The sequence below is a fragment of the Notamacropus eugenii genome, chromosome 6 (genome assembly GCF_028372415.1).
Source record: "Notamacropus eugenii isolate mMacEug1 chromosome 6, mMacEug1.pri_v2, whole genome shotgun sequence".
NCBI classification, from domain to species: domain Eukaryota; kingdom Metazoa; phylum Chordata; class Mammalia; order Diprotodontia; family Macropodidae; genus Notamacropus; species Notamacropus eugenii.
Genome location: NC_092877.1, coordinates 344,498,911 through 344,525,559, shown reverse-complemented (window position 1 = coordinate 344,525,559; position 26,649 = coordinate 344,498,911). Strand labels below are relative to the sequence as shown.

Below are 26,649 nucleotides of genomic sequence, written 5' to 3'. Positions count from 1 at the left end.
GCCCCAACATTTGTGGTGTTCTTGTCTCATTTCTAGGTATGTGGGGAACTTGGCAAGAATATTTGACTACTCTCCTCTAGACCCAACGCAGGATTTCAACACACAGATGTAAGTGCCAGGTCTCCATTGGAGAGGGTGGAAAAGTGGGGAGTAGAATTGGAAAAATTCCCTGGCAATCAAAAGTCAACGACTGAAACAAACTTTTGTCACGGCCCTTGATACCTAGATAATGGGATGGCCATTTTATTGGCTGAAATGTCAAATGTGGTGGTAATTTTGGGAGAGGACAACAACATGGCGGTTCATTGTTCTGTTTATTTGTTTCTCTGCTTTACCTCAGGGCTAAGTTAGGACATGGCCTTCTCTCAGGCCAATATTCCAAGCCTCCCATGAAATCTGAGCTCATTGAACAGGTGATGAAGGAAGAACATAAGGTAAGTCCATGTGTAGGCACTTTAGCTCTGGTCTGTAGGTACAGGAGCCCCAGATCTCTGGGAATGAACATGGGCTGGAAGGTCTCTGGGTCTTTTAGCAAAGTATAAAACCAAAAGTTTCATTCTAGGAGCTCACATTTTTGTTTACACATTTCAAAAATTAAGGTCAAGGTTTTTATTTGCAGAGTTGCTTTCTCCATGGATCTTTATGTTTATTGTTCATTATGTTGTTACAGTTATGTCCAACTCTTTGTGACCCCATTTGGGGTTTTCTTGGCAAAGATATTGGAGTGGCTTGCCATTTACTTCTACAGTTCATTTTGTAGATGAGGAAACTGAGGCAGACCAGGTTAAGTGATTTACACAGGATCACAAATTAGTAAGTGTCTGATTTGAACTCAGGTCTTCCTGCTTCCAGGCCAGGTCCCCCATCCGTTGCACCACCTAGGTGCCCTTTACAAGGACCTTTATGTGGGTTAAGTTTATCAGAATAATTAAAAATGTCCTTTTCTATAAAACATGCCTGGACTATGAAAATATTCATAGTTTGGTCAGTGTGCGCCCATCTTCTGCTAACCAAGATGGCAGCCCATGTATAACATAGAGGAGATAAGAATAGACCAGAATTGCGGAGTTCCTTGAAGCTCTGATTTTTGATTAGGATCACACAGCTGGTAGTAAAGTTAAGTTAAGGTCTCATGTGTGAAATGCGTATGAACTTATTTTGGAAGAAATTAGGGATTTTTCCAAGTCTGAAGTGAGAAAGGGGTAGAGCTTGTTCTGAGGTGACCATCTCCATTCCTACTTTGAGTGATCAGCCCCTTTGAGCACATCTGCTACATCTTCTTAGGGTTCTGGGGGTAGTTTTGTAAGTTGTCTTCCTTTTTTAAGAAATATATTTTTACTAATATCTTTTGTTTTTACATCACCAGAATTTCTGCCAATATTCTTCCTCTTTCCTCTTCTAGAGAGCTATTCCATATAACAAGAAAAAAAGGAAAAGAGGAAAGAAACATCCCAGTAGAACTAATCAATATATTGAGAAAGTCTTAAATAAAATACATGCTTACAATCCACTTCCCTCTTTTGCAAAGGAATGGGGATTGGGGTGTCTTCTCCAACCTCTTCTCTGGGCCATGCTTGTTCTGTGTGATGCGACATTCAGTTTTGATTGTTTTGTTGTTAATCGTATCATTACGTTGTTGTCGTCATTGTGCTCAGCTTACTTCACTCTTTATCAGTTCATGTAATTCTTTCCACGATTATCTGTATTTGTCATCGTCACTGTCTCTCACAGAACAATAATAATCCATTACATTCATGCCATAGTTTGTTTAGCCATTCTCCAGTCAAGGGGTATCTATGTTGTTTTTGCTATCATAACGGTGCTACTATAAATATTTTTGTTAATATAGGGACTTTCTTCTTATCCATGACCTCCTTTGACTATTTTTCCAGTAGTAAATTCCATGGGTCAAAGGATGTGGGCATTTTAGTCACTTTGTTCAACACAATTCCAAAATAATTTTCAAATTAGTTCAACCGATTCAGAATTCCGCCAGTAATGTGTTCTTATGCCTATCTTCCCACAAGGGGGTTATTTTTCTAATGCTCTGTGGTTCATAAGCCTCCACCAGTGTGCTTTCTGCCACGTTTAGCAATTGAAAATCATTTAGTTGGCTTATATGATGCAATTATGCCTTTTGATATGTAATTTTTAGAAAGAGGGATTATAGTAAGGACAGTTGGTACAAAATGTTCCTTCTTCTGCCCCCAAAGTCTGTTCTATTTTTGGATTCAAGCCTCTTTTCTCTCCTTCTGTCTCTTTGTCTTTCTTTCCTCCCTCTCTGCCTCTCTATCTGTCCATCTCTTCCTTGTGTCCCCTGCCCTTTGATTCTCTCTCTCTCTCTCTTTATCTTTCCCCTCTCTCACCCCACCCCTAAGAGATTTCTTCTTAGAGGTGTCTCTCTCCTCTTTATCTATAGATGCTTACTCAATTCCATATGTCTCTGTTTTCCAGACAGATATTTTGCCGCTGATTCCTACAACATGACCAGTATTCTTCAGTATTCTCCAAATACCTTTCCTGTATGATGTCACGTACAGTTTCACAATTAGTTGAGGTGCCTTTGATTGATTTGATTTAATTGATGTGAATCTCCACCTTGTGAAAGTCCCACCTTGTCAAAGTCACTTTAAGGGCTCTGGGTAAATTTTGTTGATTTACTCAACCAACCTTTCATCATTACATGTCTCAGGGACAGCCTTTGCAAAAACCTGGAGACAGCTGATGGAATGTCCTAGACATCCCCCCCCCAACCCCGGAATATAGAGCGTGAGGAGAGGAATAATGCATAATAAGACTAGAAGGGTAGGCTGGAGCCAGATTGTGAAGGGTTCAAAAAGCCAAGCAGATGAAATTATATTTTGTCCTAGAGGCTCTTGTTTTAGGAATATCACTTGGATTGGAAAAAGGAATGACTAGTGGTATAGAACCTAATTAGGAGGCCATTACTGTAGTCTCGGTGAGAGGTGATGAAGGTCTCTGTATGTATCAGGGGTATCCTTGATGAAACTATGAGAAAGGAATAGGTGGGCCATCATAGAGGGGTTTGCCTTGGCAGTGAGAACGGTCACCTCCTCATGAGGATCAGGGATGAAGGAGGAGAGAGTTGGGGAAGATGAGATGAAGAGGAAGGGAGAAGGGGAAACTTTCATCAGACGGTCTCCAAATATTAGGGGTACCAAAGGGCACTGAAAAGGTAGTATGGTGGTCTACAAGCTTCAGCACATTTTAAGTAGTGACTTCCCTCAGTTTCCTCATTTAAAATGAGGGATCTGGACTTGATGACTGCTAAGATTCTTCCCAGCTCTAAATCTATGATCCTATTACTCTGTGAGAAGCAGTATAAAAAACATCACTACTGAAATGTGGGATCTGAAAAGGAAGAAGGCAATGATGAAGCTGGTATAAGGGGTAACATGATGGATAGTCTGAGTACTGTATTGGTATCCATGGAATATTAAATGACTGATCAGATCTGTTGCATCTGTCCTGCTTGCATTAGTGATGCAAATATTAAGATTCCTTAAGAGTCTGGTCAATATGGTGGATCTTTAATAAACTCTGTTTTTCTTTGACTGAAAGAAGGCTTGGGTTGAATTCATTGGGTCAGGACCTAGGTGTGGCTATTTCAGGGTCCCAACACCCCTGAACCTCAACAGTTGCATTACTTAAAAATAAAGACCATACTTTGACCACAATTCACTTGGACTCTTAATTAATTGGCCAACAATAGGTCCCTGCCTAAGCACTTACTGGTTATTTTTTACTCTCCCCCCTACCCTCCAAAATCAGATCAAGTGTAAATTGTAAATAGTAATCGTTTCTCTTTGGACCAGCAAACCTGAGGGTCTTCCCCTCTCAGTTTGATTTTTTTTTAAAGGGGCCATCCCTTGACTCACTTCTTAAACAGGCCTAATCTAATCATTGAATGGGCATTATCTCAGTCAAAATGAGAACCTGGGAAAGGCAAAGGTCTCCCACTACATCCTGTGCCATCTCCAGTTGTCCTGATCTATATCTTGCCACTGATTCAGATGACTCTGGATGAGAAAGTGAGCCTGGTGACTTTGTACAGCTTTCCCTCACTTAAATCCAATTCACTTGCAAGTCATGGTGTCATCTACCTGATGTCATGGTCCTCTTTGAGAACGATGGACAAACAACATAGCTTCTGGGTCCAGAGTAATTTGGAGGAAACAGATTTATCTAAGAACTTTTTTGACTGATGTAGCTTTATTGTAGCAGCTGGGCAGGGGAGGGAAGAGCTCAAAGTCCCAGGAAAATAAGACTTAGTATTTGGTCCAGCAACTCCCTTGATCTCCTCACCCCCATAACACTCTTGGGCATGGCTGCTTCCTTGCTCCTCCATAGAGATTATTTTAGCAGTGGGCCAGGGTGTCCCACCTCTCTTGTCATTTAACTCTTACTATAATGTAGTTGACCTCCACTATCTGTACACTGTCAAAGCTTCATGGAGGAAATTCCTCATCCTGGTAACAGTTTTCACCATATTGTGTCTCAGTTCACTACATGGCTCCCCTGACCCTGACCTCCATGACAATTTGGCCTTCCTGGGGCCTCTTGTGGGAAGCCTCTAATTGTCTGCACCTGAGTTGGTGGAAATAAAGAAAGTGCTTTCAAATAATGACGCTAGACCATTCTAAGCAGAATGGAGGGCTAGCAAGGTTCATTTCTATCCTTAAGAGACCCATCCTTGGACTTGAGCTAGCTGCCCTCCTTTCTCTCCCTCACCCTTCAGCCTTTCAAAACATTTTATTTCCAGCTCCTGGCTTCAGTCACTTCTGCAGTTTTCCTTTAACCTTTTGGTTACTGCAATGTAAGCAGAGAAGCAGGTACCTAGTTTAGCTGGGTTCAAAATCGACCTCGTTATCTTTTCTCCCAAGCCCTCTTTGCTTCTGAATTTCCTACTACTCCTGAAGGCATTGCCATTGTCCCAGGCATCCAGATCAGTAACCTTAGCATCGTTCTCATCTTCTCTTTTGTGCTTATCCCACACAGTTTGTCAGGAGCCAAGCCTTGTTTCTGCTGTCATAACATACCTTCCATGTGTCCTCCATCTCCATTCATGCCCCCTCTCCCCGTTCATGCCCTTATCTTACCTTTTACCTAGACTATGGCTTTTAATGAGGCCCTGGCTATACACAGAGGTGGTCAAGCCCTTGATATGGCCATCCCTCATCTATCTATTCCTCTTCCTCATTTATATACCCTAAAATTCCTTTTTAAAATATTAATAATATCCCTTATACAGTATATATCATAACAGTGCTTATCTGTATTACATAGTGCTTACTATGTGCTAGGCACTATGCTGAGCCCTTTATAATGATCTCTCACTTGATCCTCATAACAGCCCTGGGAGGTCGGTGCTGTAATTATCCCCCTTTTACACACGAGGAACCTGAGGTCAGCAGAGGTTAAGTGAGTTGCCCAGGGCCACACAGCCAGTAAGTGCCTGAGGTCTGATTTGAACTCAAGTCTCTAGGCCCATGGCACCATCTCACCATTCTGTGATTAATCCTAGCCTTTTATCTTTCCATCTCTCTCTCTGCCTGTCTCTCTAACAAGCTCCCCTAAATTTGTTCTTTGTCCTCACCATGACCCCCATTCCTTCCGTCCCTCTTTTCATTCCCAGACTATTACCTTTGCCCTGGCTACTTTTTTACCTTCTCTCTCAATCCATTTGTGAAACCAACTGAAGTGTACACTAGCCTCTACTCTGGAATAGCTTGACCCCTTGTTCTGTTGCACCTCACACCTGGAAAAGTCTCTCCTTCTGCTCCTTTTCTATTGAAGCTGCTGAATGGAGCTGGAGGAAATTAAGACCCTGGGCTGATGGGGTTCATTACCAATGGATGTCACCCAATCTCAGCTGCGTCCTCCTTGCAGCAAGGCAAATATTCCCTTCCTCTCTAATCAGTATACCAGCCCATTCTCCACAGTGGCTGTTCCAAATCTTGTCTCTCTCAAGTCTGCCTTCATAAGTGCTCCCTAAGAGGTTCCACCCATTGAGACACAGATTCTCCTCTGGATCTTTTTCTAGTATGGGGACAAGATTTATGTAAGATTCCAAGATGGAGATGGGAGGATGGGCCTGGTCACCTCTGACCTTGCATCTACTTCTAAATCTGTGTTCATATGGTTTCAATCTGCCTTTGAGGAAGATGTGCCAGTGAAATCACAAATCCTCCAGAGTGTGTCTTAGAAAAGCTCTTTGTTACTGTATAATATACCTAGGTTTTAAGCACCATATCCATAAATTTAGGCTTGATTTTACTCTGAAATTAGGACTGATTATGGAGTCCAAGATGCTCTTCATGTTTGTTGGTGATTGGGATTGATCATAAATTATTGGTGACTTTTTCTGGGTCAAAGTGAACTAGCACCCGTACATCAACATGTGTATGTGTATATGAGAGGCAATGTGTTGTGAGAGATAAGGGAACTCACTTCAAAGTCTGGAAGACCTGGGTTCAAGTCTCACCTCTGACAAATGCAAGCACATGAACATACCAGAGTGGTCTGGGCAGATGCCCAGTGCCCCCACATAGCTCTCAAAGACTGCTTCATTGGGAGAGAAAGTCTTCTTGCTGGGACCTCTCTCCCTCAGCTCTCTCCTCATCTCATTCCATCTGCATGTGCCCCTCTGCTGCCACTTTGAATCCTTTATGCTCCAAGAATGGGAGGAGAAAAATGAGGAAAAAGAGGACAGATAAGAAGGGAAGGGAACAAACGTTTTTTTAAGTGCTTACTCTGTGAAAGTGGATCATAGGATAGATTTGGAAGTGGGACAGAGGTCCTTGAGTCCCTTATTTTACAAATGAGGAAACTGAGGCACAGAGAGATTGCATGACTAAGGCAGGATTTAAACCCAGGTTTATCCTTACTTCAAGTCTAGTTATCTGTCTATCTGGTCTCCAGATATCTGCTGGAGAGAGAGATTAAGGGGGCTAAGAGGAAGTTGACAAAAGTGCCCAGTAACACGAAAGCGTTAGCTTGCCCACCTCTGTCTTTAAAATCAGGTCATCCCCCAAGTGCATTCTTGACATTACGTCAATCTAGAACGGATCAAGGAAGAATATGTATTTGTTAGGTAACTTTGATGGGCATGTTCACACCTTTGCAATAACCACTTTTACTACTGAACTCTATAAATGCAGAGACTTTCAGTCCTTTTAGTTGAATTTCATCTGTAATGTAGCTAAGACATTTCTTATAGGAAGGAGTAGCTTTCTCCCCTTCCCCCTCCCCCCGCCCAAGTAGAATTCCTTGAAAGTCCTACCCTTTGCTAAGGTTATGTTCACTTGTCAGGTATGTGAAACATTAAATCAACATATTTAATCAAACCTCTGGATTGGCAACAAAACAGAATTCTTCAGCACTGTGACTGGTGCTTATGTAGGATGTGATCCAAAGCAGCAACTTTGCCTCTCATTTATTAATCAATACATTAATCCCAAATGAAACTGGGCGTGTAGCATGTTGCAGTTTTGTTTAGTGAGCCAGGCTGGAAAATCGCCTACGTAAACATTTGAGGGTAATTCTGGATGGTGCGGTCCATTCTAATTTTAGCTGAACTGTTTTGCAAGGTTTGATAGGCAAAGTAAGTACAGTATTCTATAAATATGACCAGTTCCTCAAATGCACGTCTGTCTGGATAAGATCAGGATACTCATGCCTGTAATGTGGATGCCTGTTTTCTTAATTATAGATTTTCTGTCCCCAGATAGGAAACAAATTCCTAGATGGCAAAAATGCTCAAAGTTTCAAAAATTCCCTCCCCTCAAAGAGCTTGTATTTCAGTTGGGAAGATAGCATGTAAATTACATATATACATATATATGTGTGTATATATATGCACACATGTACGCATACACACACACACACACACACACACATATATATATATATATATATATATATATATATAGAGAGAGAGAGAGAGAGAGAGAGAGAGACAGAGACAGAGACAGAGACAGAGACAGAGACAGAGAGACAGATATACGGACAGAGACACACAGAGAGAGACAGAGACAGAGAGAAAGAAAGAGGGAAAGCTCCGAAGAGAAGGCAGTAGCAATAGGGGCAACAGGGGAAGCCTTCTGCAGAAGGTACCTCAGTCTGGGAGAATGGAAAGGAGACTTAGAGGTGGAGGTGATGGGATGGAATATTCCAGGCATAACAGGGAACCCCTGGAATGTATTGCATGTGGGGGTGACATGGTCAGACCTCTACTTTAGGGAGATGACTTTGGCTATTGAGTGGAGAATAGTTTGGAGTGGGGAGAGACTCAAGGCTGGGAGACCAAACAGAATGCTATTGCCATGGTCCAAGGGAGGGGTGATGAGGACTTGCAGCAGTGGTTGTGAGTGGATGGAGAGAAGGGGACGTACACAAAAGATATTGTGAAGGTAAAAATGTTGAGATTAGGCAATGCTTGGATGTGTGGGGTGAGTGAGAATGAGACAACTCCCCTCAAGTGAGTGGCTCCAACCCGACCATCTCACATCACTCCATCACAGTTGGAAAAATAGCCCCAGACTAAGTGATTATCATTAAATTGAGAGAAAAACTATGGTAAGTGCATGTTGGTAACCCAGGTGTGCAGGAAGGCTTCAGGCACTGGGGAGGGGTCCAGGCAGAAAAGTCAAGTTCCCTGAAGGCCTCCACTTTCAGGATGCAGGGAAAACCAAGGAACTGTGGTGTCTGAATTCATGTACTAGGACTCTGGACCAGAGACTAGTCAACCATACCTAGAGCCTACAGTGACGTCACTGTCACCCTAAGTAGAAGTCAGAGGCTTGAGGGTCTCAGACCCCAAAGCCAATGAGGAGAGCATGCTGTAAGATGGTCTAAGCTCAGTGCTCTGTCTAGATCTGCTCCTAAGTCTCTTGAAGAACATTGTTTACCTAAGCCCAGATAACACTGATTAAGACCAAAGAATGCCTGGCTCTTCCTTCTAGAAGTGTACAGATGTTGGCCCTGACATTTTAGGAAGAAAGGCTCAAAAATAAATAGAAGAAAAAACCAATAATAGAGGAGTGAGGGGTCAAGGATGGTACTAGGGTTTGTGAGATTGGGTGCCTGAGCCTTCAACAGTATTAAGAATGACAGGAAGAGAGGAGAATTTTGGGAGAAAGATAATGAATTGTCTTTTTGGAGTTTTCAAGTATGGGATGTCTAGGATATGTCCAGTGGGCATCTGATGGTGTGAGACTATAGCCAGAAGAGAGGCTGGATTGGATGTATAGATCTGGACATTATCTGTGTAGACATTATCATTCAGCTGGCAAAGTAACCGGGTAAGCTAGGAAAGAGGGAGAAGGGATGAGCGTCCAGGACAGAGCTTGGCATGTTTGCTGTTTGGTTGGTCTTCTGATAACACAGAAGCATCAATGGCCCATAAATTGAGCCTATGCAAAGACATATGCATATGCCTGGCATATCTCAGGATGAGTTAAAAAAGGTCATTGATCGTGCAGGCTTAGCAAGATCCTTAATAGAGAAGTCAGGAAGATCTGAATTCAAATCCTGTCCCAGACACTGTATCTGACCCTGAACAAGTCACTTAACTTTTGTCTGCCTCAGTTTCTTTAATAGTAAAATGCGGATAATAACAGCACCTACCTCCCAAAGCTGTTGTGAGATACAATAAAATGATAATTGTAAAGAGCTTTATAAACAGTACTATATAAATGCTATTATCATCATTATTACTGATTAAGGGCTTATGTGTGCACACAGTATATTTTAAGGACATATACATGACCTTTTTCCCCCCTAAGAAGCTGTACATATAATTTTAATACAAAGAACAGTTCTTCAGAGAACAGGAAACATTGAGTGTAGTGAGAGAGGAAACATTTCTCTGTGGAGTGTGAAGGGAGGAGGGACTGGAGACAGAGTGGAAAATGGAAATGAATGCTAATTTGTTGACCTCAGACTCCAGAGTCAAGCATCATGATTTCAAGCCAGAAGGGTTTCCATTATAACTTTCTCCTGCACTCGTGTGGGTCTATTATATTAACCCCATTCTTCAGGAATCAGACTGGTTATGACTGAAAATTGCAGAAAAGCTGAATTCTGTAATCTTTTAAGGTCACAGGTGATAGCCACATATAAGAGATACCGATGAATCATATTTTTGGAGAAGTGACGTTACCATCCACTTCATCTTTGAACGAAAAGGTTGATGACTATGTTTGTGTCTTTTCCCCATTCAAAAAATGGGGGAAAATACTTATCTCTGCCCATTGCCCCTGTATTATTAAAAGTAGGAAGGAAGAGGCAGATTGGAGTTTTGTATCCGTTGTTAGACTTATAGTTGGGAAGGCTAGTCAAATCCTCCCTCCCAACTTGTGGTAGCTGCATGATCCTGGCCTAGTCACTTAACTTCTCTGTTCCTCAGTTTCCTCTTCAACAAAATGCAGTTTCCTACCACATTGAACTTTAGAAGCACTAGCAAATCTAACAGTAAAATGTTGATAATATCTGGTTATGGATATATACACACACATATGTATATATACATATGTATGTATACAGATACATATACATACATATGTTTATACATACATCTACATAGATGTGTATATGTGTGTGTATGTGTATACCTCCATGCCTGACTAAGTGCACATTTCTTGGTTCTTTGATTAAATGAATAAATGGAGGGTGACAAAGTCCCTGCCTTTACTCACTTCCAGTCTAGCTTGGAAGAGAGAAAATGAGACACAGGAAAACTTCAGGAAGTATGTGCTGACTGTCAGCTGAGGAGCTTAGACCAGTCAATGGAGTGGTTCTTTTTTCCCCTGAATTTTAATATTTTATTTTCCCCAATTATATATAAAACATTTTTAACCTTATTATTATTATTATTTTTTACAATTTTGAGTTCCAAATTCTCTTACCTCTCTCATCATTGAGAGGAAAGAAGTTTGGTAAAGGTTATACATGTGCAGTCATGCAAAACATATTTTCATATTAGTCATGAAAACACACAAAAAAGACAAGAAAAGTAAAGTAACAGCGTCATTCCAGAGGTGGCAAACTCACTAAGGAGCAAACTGTTTGGGACAGCCAAGGGAGGAATCAGTTGAGGAGAGAGATGGTCAGAAATCTCAGAAGCTGCAGGTTCCTTCTTGTTTCTTAGTAACTTGTCTCATCCAGAGATGATTAGTTTTCCTGATGTCACTTGTCTGTCTCTGCAAACATTTTTACCCATTAGCCTCAGCAAAATGGGATCTCTCCATGCATGTTCAAGGCCTTTGTCAGCAAGAGCCACCCTGAATTCTCTTCCAACAGACAGCAGGATGCTCAAGAGTTTTTCTTGCACCTGGTAAATCTAGTGGAGGTAAGTAAACAGACTCTCTCTCTCCCTCTGTCTCTAAAAAAATTAAATGACAATATTTTTCAACTAAGGTTGAATATTCATATTCGAAAAATGGTAAGATGAGTTTTTAAAAACTAACTTGCCACATTTCTGCACAGTAGGTCAAGAATGCTCAGCTCTGCCTGCCAGAACCCCAAATCTTAACTTTTTTTGAAACCTGGCTTAAAATTGTCCTCTTCTCTGACCTACCCCTTTTGACTGATTGGGACTTTCTGATCTGCTTCTTTCCCATTTGTACTGTATTGATTTGTGTTTTCCAATATTGTTGCCCAATATAATGTAAGTTCCTTGAGGGAAGGGACTGTTGGGTTTTGGTCTTTATGTTTTCCAGTGCCCAGCACATAGTAGGTGCTTAAAAACTTGTTGAATTGAAAGTAAATAAAAATTGAACTAAATACTTGTTGAATTGAATTAAAAGTATTCCATTACTCTAACCAGACTATAGGCTTCTTAAGGATCGTGTCCTATTTGCCCTCTTCCCCTCCTCCAGGCCAATAATGAATTAACAAAAAAACATTTATTAAGCATTTACTATGTGCCAGGCATTATAGAAAGAGCTGGAAATACAAAGAAAGGTAAAATCAGGTTTTGCTGTCAAAGAATTTATAATCTAATGGTGTGTGTGTGCGTGTGTGTGCGTGTGTGTGTATGTGTAAGATAACATGCAAATAAACTTTGTACAAAGAAGATATACACAGACTAAATTGGAGGTAATCTTAGAGAGAAGGTGTTAACAGTAAGGGCAGAAAAGGCTTCTTATAAAACGAAATTTTAGCTATTAATTGAAGGAAGTTGGGAAAGCCAGGAGATCAGGAGGTAAGGAGGAAGAAAATTCCAGGCGTGGGGTACAGTCAGTGAAAATACCTGGAATAGGGAGATGAAGCATCTTGTTTGGGGAACAGCAGGGAGGCCCGTGTCCCTGGACTGTAGAATCCCACGTGGGACAGTAAAATAGAAAGAGATTGGCAAGGTAGGAAGGGCCAGGTTACGAATTTGAGTCTGGTTCTTCCTGGCTCAGAGCTCAGCTTTCCATCGGCTGTGCTACCAGAGTCTCTGTTGATACCTGAATTCATGAACTCGATCTAATCCAATCCCCAGAGGAACCGAATAGGCTCTGAAAATCCAAGTGACGTTTTCCGGTTTGTGGTGGAGGAACGAATTCAGTGCTGTCAGTCCAGGAAAGTGCGCTACACTGAGAGGGTCGACTATTTGATGCAGTTGCCAGTGGCCATGGAGGCAGCAACCAACAAGGGTAAGAGACGTAAAGACAGGCACAGGTGTGAGTGTACGCGCGTGCACATACACACACACACACACACACACACACACACACACACACATCAGTAGAAGAGATCCTTTACTTGCATCCTTACAAGAGAAAACTATAAAATCTACAGGGAAAGCCATGTGCTAGGTCCTGATGATAAAAAGATGTATTAAAAAAACCAGTGCTCAGCCTCCGGGTGCTTATATTACTGGTTGAAGGATGCAGCATTTGTTACGCGCCCCCTTGGCACCTTTGCCCTCTGAATCTGGCAGGAAAATCCCCTGAATCTCAATGTCCTTTTGCCAAATGATCCTAAAAGTAATTAAGATTCTGAATGAAGAGTTCTCCTCCACTGGAGGAGCCTCCAACCGCCATCTCCAAGGTAGTCTTTGATCAGGGGTATCTTTTCTCCCCACTCAGATGAGTTGATCGCCTATGAGTTGACAAGAAGAGAAGCAGAGACATCCAGGAGACCCCTCCCAGAATTGGTCCGGGCCAGGATTCCTTTTAGCGCCTGTCTTCAGGCTTTCTCTGAACCAGATAATGTGGAAGATTTCTGGAGCAGCGCCCTACAAGCAAAGTCTGCTGGTGTGAAGTAAGTGGAGAGAGAGAGAGAGAGAGAGAGAGAGAGAGAGAGAGAGAGAGAGAGAGAGAGAGTGTGTGTGTGTGTGTGTGTGTGTGTGTGTGTGTGTGTGTGTGTGTGTGTGTGTGTGTGTATGTAGCAGAGGTTCTTCATCTGAGGTTTGTGCATAGATTGAATGGGGGGGTGGTGGAAGTGAGTCTGTGAACTTGAGGGCGGAAAAAACTATGGCTTTATTTTCACCGATTTCTAAGTGAAATCTGGCATTTCCTTTAGTTATTATTATTAGAAGCTCTCTACCAAATCAAGTGCTTCAATCCTGAGAAATTGATATATTTATCACAATGGCTAAAAGCACTGAATGTCATTTAGTCATTATTTCATTTCAAACCCAGCCTTCAAGGCACTTGAAATAATAGTAATTAATAATAAGCAGAAATATTTTAAAAATTAATTTTTATTGATGTCTTTTTTTAATCCCCTAAACTTCTTCCTGTATTGCTTCCCTCCACCCTACCAGAGAGTCATTCTATATAACAAAGGATTTATATTATAGCAAAAGAGGAAAATCCTAAAAACTAGCTTCAGGGAAAATACTCTGTTCATCTCTTTGCTAAGTTAACAAGTATCTATTTGCTACCATTAGAGTGGAAGGTCCTTGAGGGCAGTGACTGTTTTGTTTGTTTCCATTTGTTCTCCCAGCACTTAGCACAGTGCCTGACCCATAGTAAAGCACTTAACTGAAGCTTTGTCCATCCAGCAAACCCTAATGAAGGCAGCTTTCACCAGTTAATCAAACAGACTGCTGGTTTTAGGATAGAAGAGGCAACGCCATAGAATTCTGGCATTTGTGGGCACTTCATGGTCATTAGACCCCGCCTGATTCAGAATGATATTTTATGCATTAGTGAATTTGACTTTGTTTACTTTCACATAAGGGATAATATTCATCACTTCTTCTTTGGAGATTCCACTCTTTTCTTGAGGCTCAGCTTCCTTGAATGTAAAATGGGAGAGTTGGATGAGGTGATTGGCTGCTAACGGACTGCTTTGTAAACCAGTTCAGCATTCTGTGATTTTATGAAACCAGATCAGAAAAAGCATTTATTTTTGACACTTTTGGAGGCTAGGTAGAGTTAATAATGGGTCACTGGTGACCTTTTTCTCAGAACTTGCATATATACTTTGTCACATGTAGTTTACTAACTCATCCTTATAAAATGGATAGTCATTATGATTCCCCTTTTACAGTTGGGGAAGTTGGGCCAACTACATGGTTAAATGTGCCCAGGGTTGTCACATTATTTATATCAGTCAATCATCAGTAAGCATTTATTACATGTTTAGCATATGCCAGTCCGTGGCTGGTGGACCAGCGAATAGCTCACTGGGCTTGGAGTTAGGAAGACCTGAGTTCATATCCGGCTTCAGACATTATCTGTGTGACTCTGGGCAAGTTGCTTAACCCTGTGTGCCTCAATTTCCTCATCTGTAAGATGTTCTGGAGAAGGAAATGGCAAACCACTCCAGTATCTTTGCCAAGAAAACCCCAAGTGAGGTCATGAAGAGTTGGACATGACTAAACGACTAAACAACGACATGTACCAGTTGACCAACTTAAGGTTTGCTATGTTGGTACTAAAGATGCTATTCAAAGAAGCAAATGATCTTTACTAATAACAAGAGCTGATAATGATGATGAGAATGGTGATAATAGCTAGCAATTCTATGGTGTTGAGGTTTAAAGTATTATATTAAATTATTTTTATATCATATATTTTATATATAGTTTTATGTAATATATATAACTATATAATAATATAAAATATTATATTAAAATTATTTTTCCCAACTTTGCCGGGGAGTTCATAAGTAACAGCTCAGACGAGTCCTGGCTATGTGACCCTTGGCAGATCATTTAAGCTCTCAGTGCCCAAAGTAACTCTGAAAGTCTATGTTTTGTGGAGAAGAGGCTGCCGTGCATCGGTCAAAGAAGTCCCTCACCAAGAGGTCCTTGCCCTTATCCCCAGAAACATTTTAAAGAAGTCATAGCTCACATTGACATAGTTACAGAGCTGACTTGTGAGCTATAAGTGTTACCATTACCATTTCACAGATGAGAAAACTGAGGCCCAGGGATGTGAAGTGGCTTACATGGTTACGTGACTAGTTCATGGCAGAGCCAAGGCTTAAATGCAGTTCTTTTTTCTCTAAATCCAATGTTTTTTTTCCCGTTATATATGCCCAATACAAAGTCCTGATTCTCCCATCTCACTGCCTGTCTAGTGCCTGCTTCAGCATGATTTATCCAGAGTGCTGTGCATCATTATTTATAACCCCATCCGAGTTGGATCAGAGGGCAGCCTTGGGTCAGTTTATGGGGATCTCATGATAGCAGTGTGAGCAGTAGGGTGGCTCTGATGTGGTGGATTGGGTATCCTCCTTCTTAGAGGTGCCAACCTCACTCTCTCCCCAGCCCCAACCCACCCAACACTCTGCCTCCCAGATGAGGTATAGAAAAAAAAAGCCTGAGAACAGGGCTCCATTTTGAGGGCAAAGTCCTCAAATTCAGCCAAGTAGGTGGTTGTTTAATGCAGTGGCTGATATCCTCTCAGGGTTCAGGCCACTAGGCAGCCATGCATTAGGGGAAGCAATGTTATAAAGAGGTCCTCATACTTTCCAGTAACAAGCCCGTGGACAACAGCTGCTATAAACCCCTCTTATACCAACCTTTACACCAAGTTATGTAAATTTCTATTTTCTTAGCACTTTACAATTTTCAAAGTGCTTTCTTCACAAGAACCCAGTGAGGACAGGACAGATATTTTCTTCATTTTACAGATGAAGAAACTGAGGCTGTATGAGGCTAAATTACTAGCCTATGGTCATATCAATCAGAAAACATTTATTAAGTACCAACTGTGTGTCAGGAGCTATGCTAAGCATTGGGAATTCAAAGGCAAATATGAAACTGTTCCTTCTCTCAAAGAACTTATATTCACATAAAGGTGGGGTTTGGATCCAGAACTCCACACCAAAAGTGGATAGTATGACAGTCGGACTTTTCTGTTTATCTCTAGAGAGTGAGTTTTATGATAATTCAAAGGTCAGTGGTAATTTTTAAAGTGCCTACTATGTGCTAATCTCTGTGCTGGGCTCTGGGACAAATGGACAATAGCCCTTGACCTCACAAAGTTTACATTCTACTGTATACATGAAACTACAAAAAAAAATCAAGTCATTTTGAGGGTGGGCATTTATTAAGCACCTACTGTGTGCCAGGTGTTCTTATGAGTGGTTTACAAATATTATCTCCTTTGATCAGGAAAGGCCTCATATAAGAAGTAATGCTTGAACCTTGAAGGGATCCAGGAATTTCAAGATACACAGCTGAGGCTGGAGAGCACTGTAGTCTGGGAAGGTGGGGGAGCTCCTACCTCGAAGCACAGAGATAGGAGATAGAATTTCCTATATGGAAAAGAGCCAGATGCTCAATTTGAGTGTAATGTAGAGTATCTAAGGAAGGAGAGATGTTGAGTTAACTTGGAAAGATAGATTGGAGCCAGACTCTGAAGGGCTTTACATATCAAGGGGAGGAATTTTTATTTTTTTATTCTAGAGACAATAGTGAGCCACTGCTCTTTATGAGCAGGGTAGTGCCATCATCAAGTCTTCTTGAGTTTTAGGAATATTAGTTTGATGGCTGTGGTTGATGGATTGAGGAAGAGAGAGACTGGAGGTGTGGAGGACAATAAGGAGAGATGACGGAGGCTCTTTCACAGGAAATAATATGAAGTTGCTTATACTTAGATGATGACTTTTCATTAGTAGAAAACCTAGCAGAAATTTAAAAACTATGCAAGGAATGAGGAGAAGAGAGAGAGGGACAGAAAGGAACTGGAGTGACCACAAATAGTGGTCCGAAGTGGGATGTTTGATTTTTCTCTATTTGTTGCTTCTTCTTTCTCAAGTGGACATTACTACAGGAATGTAAAAAAATGCATTCAGAAAAAAATGGGGGCAGGTAGGTGGTACAGTGGATAGAATCTCAGCCCTGGAGTCAGCAGGACCTGAGTTAAAATCCAGCCTTAGATACTTACTAGCTGTGTGACCCTTGGCAAGTCATTTAACCCCGACTGCCTCTAAAAAAGAAAGATGTATTCAGTCTAGACACACCTCATGATAGGAAAGTTCACTGTATTTTGAATTAGGAGACCTGGTTTCAAGTCCTGACTCTGAGGTTCACTGAAAGGTAGGATGGTACAAAGGACAGATAATTGTTGAGGACTTCAGAGAACTCAGGTTCTGTCTCTATTCCTTACTTTGAGCAAGTTACACAACCTCACTGGTGATGTAAAATAAGGGAGATGGACCAGATTGGCTTCTAAGGCCATTCCTGAGCCAGATTTAGGGTCCTAAGATCTTGGGATACTTGAGTGGGTCATGTCTTTGCATCTCAGTTTCCTCATCTCTGAAATGAGGACAATACCTGTACAAACCTGCTGTCAGGGAAGTACTTTATAAATTTTAAAATGCTATAGAAGTGTGAACTATTATGGAAAGGAGAGGTGGGAACTAGATTGGGACTGGACCTGATCAGGGTCAGCATGAGGCTGTCTTGATTCAAGGTCAGCTTTCTATTCACTATCAATCCCACTTTTCACCTTGAGAGTATATGTCAGAAATACCCGATGCCACATATGCTAGAGCAGCTACAATGTCAGATCACAGAGGTCAGGGGCTTTGTCTCCCTAACCCATATTGCCTGGCACATAATAGGTGCTTCAGAAATGCTTGTGAATTGATTTAATACTCTTTTATTTTAAATCTGAAGGCATCAAACTGAGGGGATATCACCTTTAAGGGTGCATGTGTGTGTGTGTGCGCGTGCGCGTGCACATGCACGCGTTCTCCTCTTCCTTCTCATGGATGTGCTTGCTTCAGATTAGTCACTGGTCCTGTTGGGCATGGCTTCCATCAAGTCTGGGCAGCTTTAGAGGTTGTGTTCGTGATTCGTGTCATTGATCTAATTTCCTTGTGTTTCCCAGGACTTCTCGTTTTGCCTCATTTCCTGAGTACTTGGTAGTACAGATAAAGAAGTTCACTTTCGGTCTTGACTGGGTTCCCAAAAAGTTTGGTACGTGTTTTATTTTACATCCTTTGAAATGTTGATTTTGAAACATGACTTGTGAATGAGCCTGAGCATCCTGAGTGGGGAGATATGGTGTGCCCAGGCTGGAGAAATTGGCTCCATGGGATTTTTTGGATTATATTTTCCTCCTTTCCTTTTTAAGCAGAGTGTATTTGTGTGTGCATGTGTGCGTGCATGTGTGCATGCATACATGCATGCAAAATGAATGTTAAACATTTGTCTTGAGTGTTTTGCTCTGTTACTATTTTGTGGAATGACTGGGCTGAGGAGTGGGGAAAAAAAGAAGCCCCCATATAAAGCAGAAGCTGCATTCTCTGGTCTAATTTCTTCCCTACCCTTGAATTTTACCAGGAGAGAAATTTGTTAGTTCAGTCCATTGTTTCTCTTAGGCTTACATGTTTATCTGTGCGTACACATATTATCCTCTTCCTCTCCCCACCCAGAATTGTAAAGAAGGTCTGGGTTCAAATTCTGGCTCGGACATTAATAGCTGTATAACCCTGCACAAGTCACCTATCTTCCTTATGCCTTAGTTTCTTCATCTGTAAACTGAAGGAGTTGGGCTCAGTGGCCTTCAAGTCCCATCCAGATGCCCAGCTAAGTTCCTGCTGGATAAATTCTATGATCTTCTAAGTCATAGAGGGTTTCTGATTGGTATTGGCGGGGAGAGTTCTCCTTGCTGATGAAATCACAGCACATCCGCGTGAAGGATATAGGTAGGCATCCATTTCAAGGCTTTTTGCTCTTTTCCTTCATTTCTGAGGGAGGAAGAACAAAGGTGGAAGGTGCTTGAGACGTTGGCTGTAGGTTTTTGTTTTTCCTTAGAGTTGCCTTCACTTCCCTTGGAAGCTAGAATTGGCATTTAGCATCAAAATCTTAATCTTCAATAAAACAGTGCTCTACCTGACTTTGCCCTGGCCAGCATCAGTTTGTGATCCTCTTGGTAATGCTTTATTTGAACCAGATCCCCCCAGAACCCCTTTAAACTCTGCTATAATGTTTGGCTAGTTGCCATGAGATGCAAATTACTCTAGCTGTTCCTGTAGTTCTTATGACACCATGTAACCTTGTTTCACCTCATATTTTTTTTTCTTCTGTAGCCAATATGTAAGAGTAAGCAGGATACATTTATTTCATGAGTCTGTGACTTTATCCCTGTTGTTGTTCAACCACTGCTGGTTAGCCCTCTGGTGCCTCCAGAGGTGGTTTCTAGGAGTTTCTCTGGATGAAAAAAACTCCTAATCTGCTGGCTAGTCTGGTAGTTGGGTTGGTTTCCAAATTAGCTAAACTGACCCTTGGAGCAGAAGCATCCAGTCTCCCTAGGTCCATCCTCGATGCCTTTCTGGCCTGGTATACCTTGCCAGAGCCATTGAGAAACTAGACTTGAGTGGAGATAAAGTCCACCTCTTTCTCTAGGGTTTTATTTTTATTTTTTGTTTTTGCTTGTCTAAGAGATCAGTCTTGCTCTAAAATTTAAAGCCAGGTATTTTTCGTACTATAATTTAACAGGTTAGATAGTGAGAAGCAGTATGTCCTAGTGGGATAAAGGACCAGCTATGGAGTCAGGAGGACCTGAATTTGAGCCCTGCCTCACACACTGGGTGGCTGTGGGCAAGTCCTTTAGTTTCCAAGACTCTTTCTAAAGCTATAGATTATGTGTGGATTAATCGCTAATCTGAATTGGTCAAAGGAGTTTCTGTACTGTGCATTCCCGACACCGATGAAATCACAGCGCTGTCTGGAACAATATGGCTCAGTGAAAAGGGGTTTGGAATGATGTGGCCTGGATTCAAATCTTACTGCCATTGGCTACTGGTGTAACTTTGGGCGAGTCACAGAATTTGAGAGTTGGAAGGAACATCTAATCAAACCCTCAAACAGAAGGAATCATGTATCTTCTCTGGACCTCAGTTTTCTCATCTTTAAAATGAAAGCGTTGGACTAGATGACCTCAAAGGTCCGTTCTAGTGCCATATCTATGATCCTGGGAGCTCCCCCCTCCCCCCTCAGGGAAAAAACGTGAAAGAGCAAATAGTGATGGTTTGGAAAACTGATATGTTTGTATTAGCCACTGCAATAATGACTGATTTGAGAACTTTGAAAACTGGCATTCATAATTGAAAAATTCTGCATCTAAAAGAGAAAGATGTTTTGGTAGTGGTCGAGAGGCCATGAGTTTGAATCCTTCCCTAGATACTTTCTAGCTTTAACTTTTCTGTTTCTCAGGTCCTGTTAAATGGGGGGGAGGGGGGAGGGGTTGTGAGAAGACTGATCTCTAAAGTACCTTCTAGCTCTGAATCTATAAGCCTATGACCCCATAAGCTACATCTGGTCAATATGCATGCTGAGCTGAGGATGTTTGCTTCACCCTAGAGGTGGATGAACACTGGGGAAATCCCTAAGTGAGCGGTACTTTTCCTTTTACAGATGTTTCCATTGACATGCCGGACCTCCTTGATATTAATCATCTCAGAGCCACAGGGTTACAGCCTGGAGAGGAAGAGCTTCCGGACATCGCCCCCCCAATAGTCATTCCTGATGACCCCAAAGGTACTTCCCATGACCAGGAAGATGTTCTCTCTCTCCTCTCTTTCCTTACATCAGAAGCCTCTGGTTCTCTGGCAGCTTGCTGTAGGGTAGGGTTATGATTTGCACATAGCAGGAAATATGAAAGATGTGTAAGGGAAAAGAAGTGGTAGATGGGGTGAGGAGTGGGTGAGATGAGCTGGTAGAGTTGAATTGGCCAAAGAAAACTGGTCTTTCAATTGGTTGGGGAGGAGTAGGCCTGTAACACTTGGAACTGGAGGAGCCTGAGGCTGGTGGATTGCTTGAGCTTGGAAGGTCTGAGCTGCATTGTGGGTAAGCCAATCAGGTGTCCTTACTAAGTCTGGCATTATTATAGTGAGTCCCTGAGGCAGGGCCGGGGGTGGGAGAGAGAGACAGAGAGAGAGAGAGAGAGAGAGAGAGAGAGAGAGAGAGAGAGAGAGAGAGAGAGAGAGTGTGTGTGTGTGTGTGTGTGTGTGTGTGTGTGTGTGTGTGTGTGTGTGGTGGGAGGGAGCACCATGCCATTCATCATTAGAACTGGGCCTGTGAGTGATGCCACACTGTCAGATTAGCTGAGATAGCCTCATGGTAGTCTCAAGAACAAACAGCAAACATGAAAAGCCTTCATTTGTGCTGGCTCCCTTCATTTACAGAAGCACATAAATTCTTTGAGAACAGAGGATTTGCCATTGTCACTTTCCCTCCACTGCCACTTGATGTAGTCTTGGGGCAGTCTAAGGCAGTGGTGGGGAACCTGCAGCCTTGAGGTCACACGTGGCCCTCTAGGTCCTCAAGTGTGGCCCTTTGATCGAATCCAAATTTCACAGAACAAATCCCCTTAATAAAAGGAGTTTTATACACACACACACACACACACACACACACACACACACATGCACACATATATACATACGTATACATATGTATATATGTATATATATATAATATGTTTTGGACATTGCAAAGAAACAATGATGTGGGCCCAGAATTCAGCAGGAGGAGCAAAATGCGTTGGATTGCCTTTGAAAAGTTGCAATTTTTTTTAATGACCTCAGATTTATCCCCAACACAAAAACCCATCTTTTGTTTATTTTAAAACAATTTTCAATTAATAAGCATGTCTTTTTTCCCTGTCACCTCCCTGCCACTAGAAAAAAAAAGAAAAAAGAAAAAGAAAACTTGGTAATACATATGTATAGTTAAGCAAAATAATTTCCTGCTTTGGTCACATCCAAAAACGTGTGTTGTGTTCTGCATTTTTAGTTCACCACCTCTGACAGGAGGAGGAGTAGCCTTCTTCATCACTGGTCCTTTGGAATAGTGGTTGCTTGGCACCTTGATCAGAATTCTTAAATCTTTCAAAATTGTTTGCCTTTACATTGCTTTTGTTGTTGTATAAATTATTTTCCTGCTTCTTTTCACACCATCCTGAACTGGTTTCTACAACTCTTCCCAGGTTTCTCTGAACCATCCCTCTCATCATTTCTTATAATGCAATAGTGTTCTATTAAATTTATACACCAGAATTTCCTCAGCTATTGCCCAATTGATGGAACCTCCTTAGTTTCCAGTTGCTTGCCATCACAAAATAGGTTAAAGGACATACACAGTTTAGTAATTTTTTTTTGGTCACAATTCCAAATGGCTTTCCAGAATGAATGGACTGTTTCAACAGTTCCACCAACCATGTATCAGTAAGCCTGTTTCTTTGCAGATCTTATAACACTGGTCTTTTTTTTTCTTTTCCAATCTGATGGGGTTGAGGTAGAATCTAAGAGTTACTTTCATTTTACAATTTTCTAATTATTAGTGATAAGAAGCTTTTATCATATCTGGCTGTTAGATTTCTTAAAGGCCCATTTTTCAAACATCAATATTCTCACATGATTTTATGATGGTGAGTGATGGAACACTGCAGTCTCTGAAGAATTTAAATTAAAAATCACTCAAAAGGTAAATAAAAGATATGTGGTTGTTCATGACTGGGCAGTAAATTGAAAATAAGGATTCCAGACTTTTTAAAACATTCTTTATGCAACAAAGATTTAGTTATATAGTTCTTCAAAAGTAATTGACATGTTCAGACTCTCTCTTTCCATCTCCTAACCACTCCAAGTGTGAAATGCAAAAAGAAGGCAGTTTAGATTTACAAGTAAGCACAAAATCAAGACAAAGAATTATACAACTTTATATACATTTGCTCAGTCATTTTCAGTCATGTCTGACTTTTTGTGACCCCATTAGGGTTTTCTTGGCAGAGATACTGAAGTGATTTGCCATTTCCTTCTCCAGCTCATTTTATAGAAGAGGAAACTGATGCAAAAAGGGTTAAGTTGCTTGCCTGGGAAATATGTGAGGTCCGATTTGATCTCAGGAAGATGAGTTTTCCTGACTTCAGGCTTGGTGCTCTGTTTGCTTCCTCACCTCTTCAGGATTCTTCACAGAATATTTCTGCTCACAATCCTGTTTCAATTTGTAGTATAACCATCTAGACCAGAGACCATATAGTCTGTCCCTCCCCATCCCTTCATTTCACAGATGAGGAAAAGGAGGTCCAAAGAAGGGTGGAGATAAGATTATAAGATCATAGATAAAAAAAGAACTTAGAAGCTGTCCAATCCGTCATTACAGAGAAGGAACTTGAGGCTTGTCTAGGGGAAGGGATCTGCTTAAGGCTATATAGGTATTAAATGGTGGGTCTAGGATGTGAGCTACAAGTCTACTACACTTCAAATATCTTGATTTTTAAGAAAGTTAAATTGTTTGGTTCAAATTAAGTAAAAAGTAGGGCAGGACACAATTGGTTCTGATTATATGTCAACCACAATCATCACAGGAATTAGAGAAGGAAGAAATCAATAGAGGCTGTGGAGATATATAAGGTAGTTTAGCTATTTGTGTCCCTGATGACTATCTCTCTGGTGTTCACAGCAGAGACTCTGGTTTGTAATTATGCAGAGCTCTTAAAAACACTTAAAAGAGAGAAATTGTTCAGTTCATTAGCCTGTTCCTCTGAACAGAGTGTTTGATCTGGTCTAAGTGCCCTAAACTCATTTTTCTCACTCATTATCGTAATGCCTTTATGTATTACCATGCATTACCATGAGGATGCCATTGGTTTTTGTATGGAATTGTGAAGAGCTGTGTGGAAACTTTAGGGCCTGGGCATTTTAATAAAGACAGTTTTGATACTGTTTTGATTCCATTTATGCATGATGGTGTGACTAGGTCTCATTTTCTCCTTCCCTCCCCTCTTAAATTTCAGATCGATTGATGAACCATTATATGGAACGTAAGTATCTCATTATTTTCCCTCCAGTGTGCCTAGATATTTTGGCTATTGAGCCTTATTTCCCTGAATTAGTTGTTAATGGAGTATCTTGGTACTCATGTATTTTCTCCTTTGAGGAATTTTGTATTGCTGCCTCAATTGTATGTTGAGGTAGCGGCAAACTGCCAATGAGCAGTGTTGTAGTAAAATATAAGCTCCTTGAAGGCAAGATTATTTCATATTTTATCTCTGTATCCCCATGCCCAGTTCAAGACCTGTTACATAGCAGGTGCTTAATAATGCTTTTAAAAATTTTATTATTAATTTATTTGTTTTCAGTTTTCTGCAATCACTTCCATAAGTCTTAGATTTTCTCCCCTTCCCTCTCCACTCCCTCCCCAAGGTGGCATGTAATCTTATATGGTTTCTATATGTACATTCTTATTAAGCACATTTTCACATTAGTGATGGAGGAGTTAAAATGAATGGGGGAAGCCATGAGAAAAAACAAACCAAACCAAAACACAACACTAGAAAATATTCTGTTTCATTCTGCATTCCAACTCCATAGTTCTTTCTCTGGATGTAGATGGCATTTTGCCTCGAGTCCTTTGGGAATGTTTTACGTCCTTGCATTGCTATGAAAGGCTAAGTCTACCAGAAAAATTCCTCGCACATTGGTTGTTACTGTGTACGATGTTCTCCTGGTTCTGCTCCTTTCACTCAGCATCCGTTCATATAAGTCCTTCCAGGCCTCTCTGAAGTCTTCCTGTTCATCATTTCTTAGAGTACAATAATTAATAATACTTTTTGAATTGAATTGAACAATATAGCAAATTTTCTTGTTTTCCTTTTCACAAGACCCCCTGGCTCTATTTTCTTATCAACATGGTTACTCACCCGGGGGTATGCTGGAACCAACTCTTACTGGCTTCTAAAGATCAATTTCCATGAACATGTACACTTCAGAAATCAGCAAATTCTACAGATCCAGGGCTTGATTTATTGTTTTGTCAATTGGCTAGAATAGACTTAAGGAAGTGCAGGAGAAAATGCAGATTGAACTTCAAAGGGTATCCCATGCACGTCTTTTTGAGAGCCGATTGTTGAATGTTTACCAGAACACACTTGGTTACTCCTTCCAGTGGTATAGATTACAACTGGTCCATGCTTGCCCATAAGCATTTATTATATCATAAATTAAATTTCTGCTATGGGCCAGTCACTGTTAAACCCTGGAGATAAGAACAAAAATAAGAAAGAACCAAAGTAGTCCGTGCTCTAAAGAAGCTTACATTCAAATACTCATCCTGTGTAATTTACCTATGGTTTGCCCATAAATTCTCCAACAATAACATTTTAAAAAATCCACAAACATTCATTAAACACTGACTGTACATATGGAGCACTGTGCAAAGTGAGATACAGAGTTTAAATGATGTAGGCCCTACCCTCATTGTGTTTGTGGTTTAATATTGGAGAACAGAGTCTAGTACTTGATGGGATAGTTGCCTTTCTGTCCACAGGACAGCAAATCTTTTTTGGGTTAAATCCAATTACTGTTGAACAAAGCATGTCTCCAGTTACAAAATCCCTTCTTTGTTGAGGGAAAAGTCCACATTCCATAGGTCTAAGAAAGAGAGTTTCTGTTGAGTCCATCTCTTTGGCACAATAAAAATTCTGGGTCCCTCTCCCCACAACTTGTTATGACTTATTTCCACATTTTCTCTCCCCTCCCTCTGGTCATTTTGACTGCTATACATTGGCCGCTTTTTTTGCCCCTGGCATGACATCTGCAAAGTTGTAGAAGTCATACTGGTTGCCTACTTATGTAAAATGTTGTGTGATTTCTAAATGAAAGGTTTTTATCAATTCTAAATCCCTTTCTTCCCTCACCCTTCTTGAGCAGGCCAATTTTCTTCTAATAGCCTGCATGTAAGTAGGTTAAACAGTCCTGGGGCTCCTGGCCATGGAGGGCCTCGTGTTCTCTGGCAACTTAACTCACCAGTAAGGGGTAACTTAGATTCTGGGATATGATACTTAATTTATTAAGGATTGGGATAAGGGCTGAGCTTGTGAGTTCATTGCAGTAGGGTTTTCTGTGTGAGGAACTAAAACCAGTGCAGGTCTCCACTTTCTCTACCACTTCTAGGCTTATAGTTTCCTAGAGGTTGAATGCCTGGGGTTACATGGCCAGTAGGTATCAGAGGTCTCACTTGAACTCAAAACTTTTCAGATTTGAGACCAGCTTTCTCTCCACAATGCCCGATTCATTGTTATTTTGAAATATATTGATTCCATTTTTAATATTTGTTAATCTATTCCATTTTTTTGGTCCCTTCCTTGTATGAGCTAATACTCTTGAGTATTCTAAAAAGGAAATGCTTTAATTAGTCAAAGCATTTATGGTTAATTAGGAAGAGGA

The 26,649-nt window shown here is 41.0% G+C and overlaps 1 protein-coding gene across 2 annotated transcripts in view; it reads left to right on the top strand.

Annotated features, from left to right (window-relative positions):
- The window catches only part of USP13 (ubiquitin specific peptidase 13), a 131,058-nt gene that overhangs the window by 85,958 nt on the left and 18,451 nt on the right, over positions 1–26,649 (top strand). For both annotated transcript variants that reach the window (XM_072618410.1, XM_072618409.1), the window contains 8 exons: positions 37–108; positions 341–434; positions 11,246–11,371; positions 12,509–12,662; positions 13,098–13,272; positions 18,306–18,394; positions 20,837–20,959; positions 24,219–24,245. In XM_072618410.1, coding sequence (XP_072474511.1) covers positions 37–108; positions 341–434; positions 11,246–11,371; positions 12,509–12,662; positions 13,098–13,272; positions 18,306–18,394; positions 20,837–20,959; positions 24,219–24,245 — 860 coding nt within the window. The remainder of the gene's footprint in view (positions 1–36; positions 109–340; positions 435–11,245; positions 11,372–12,508; positions 12,663–13,097; positions 13,273–18,305; positions 18,395–20,836; positions 20,960–24,218; positions 24,246–26,649) is intronic.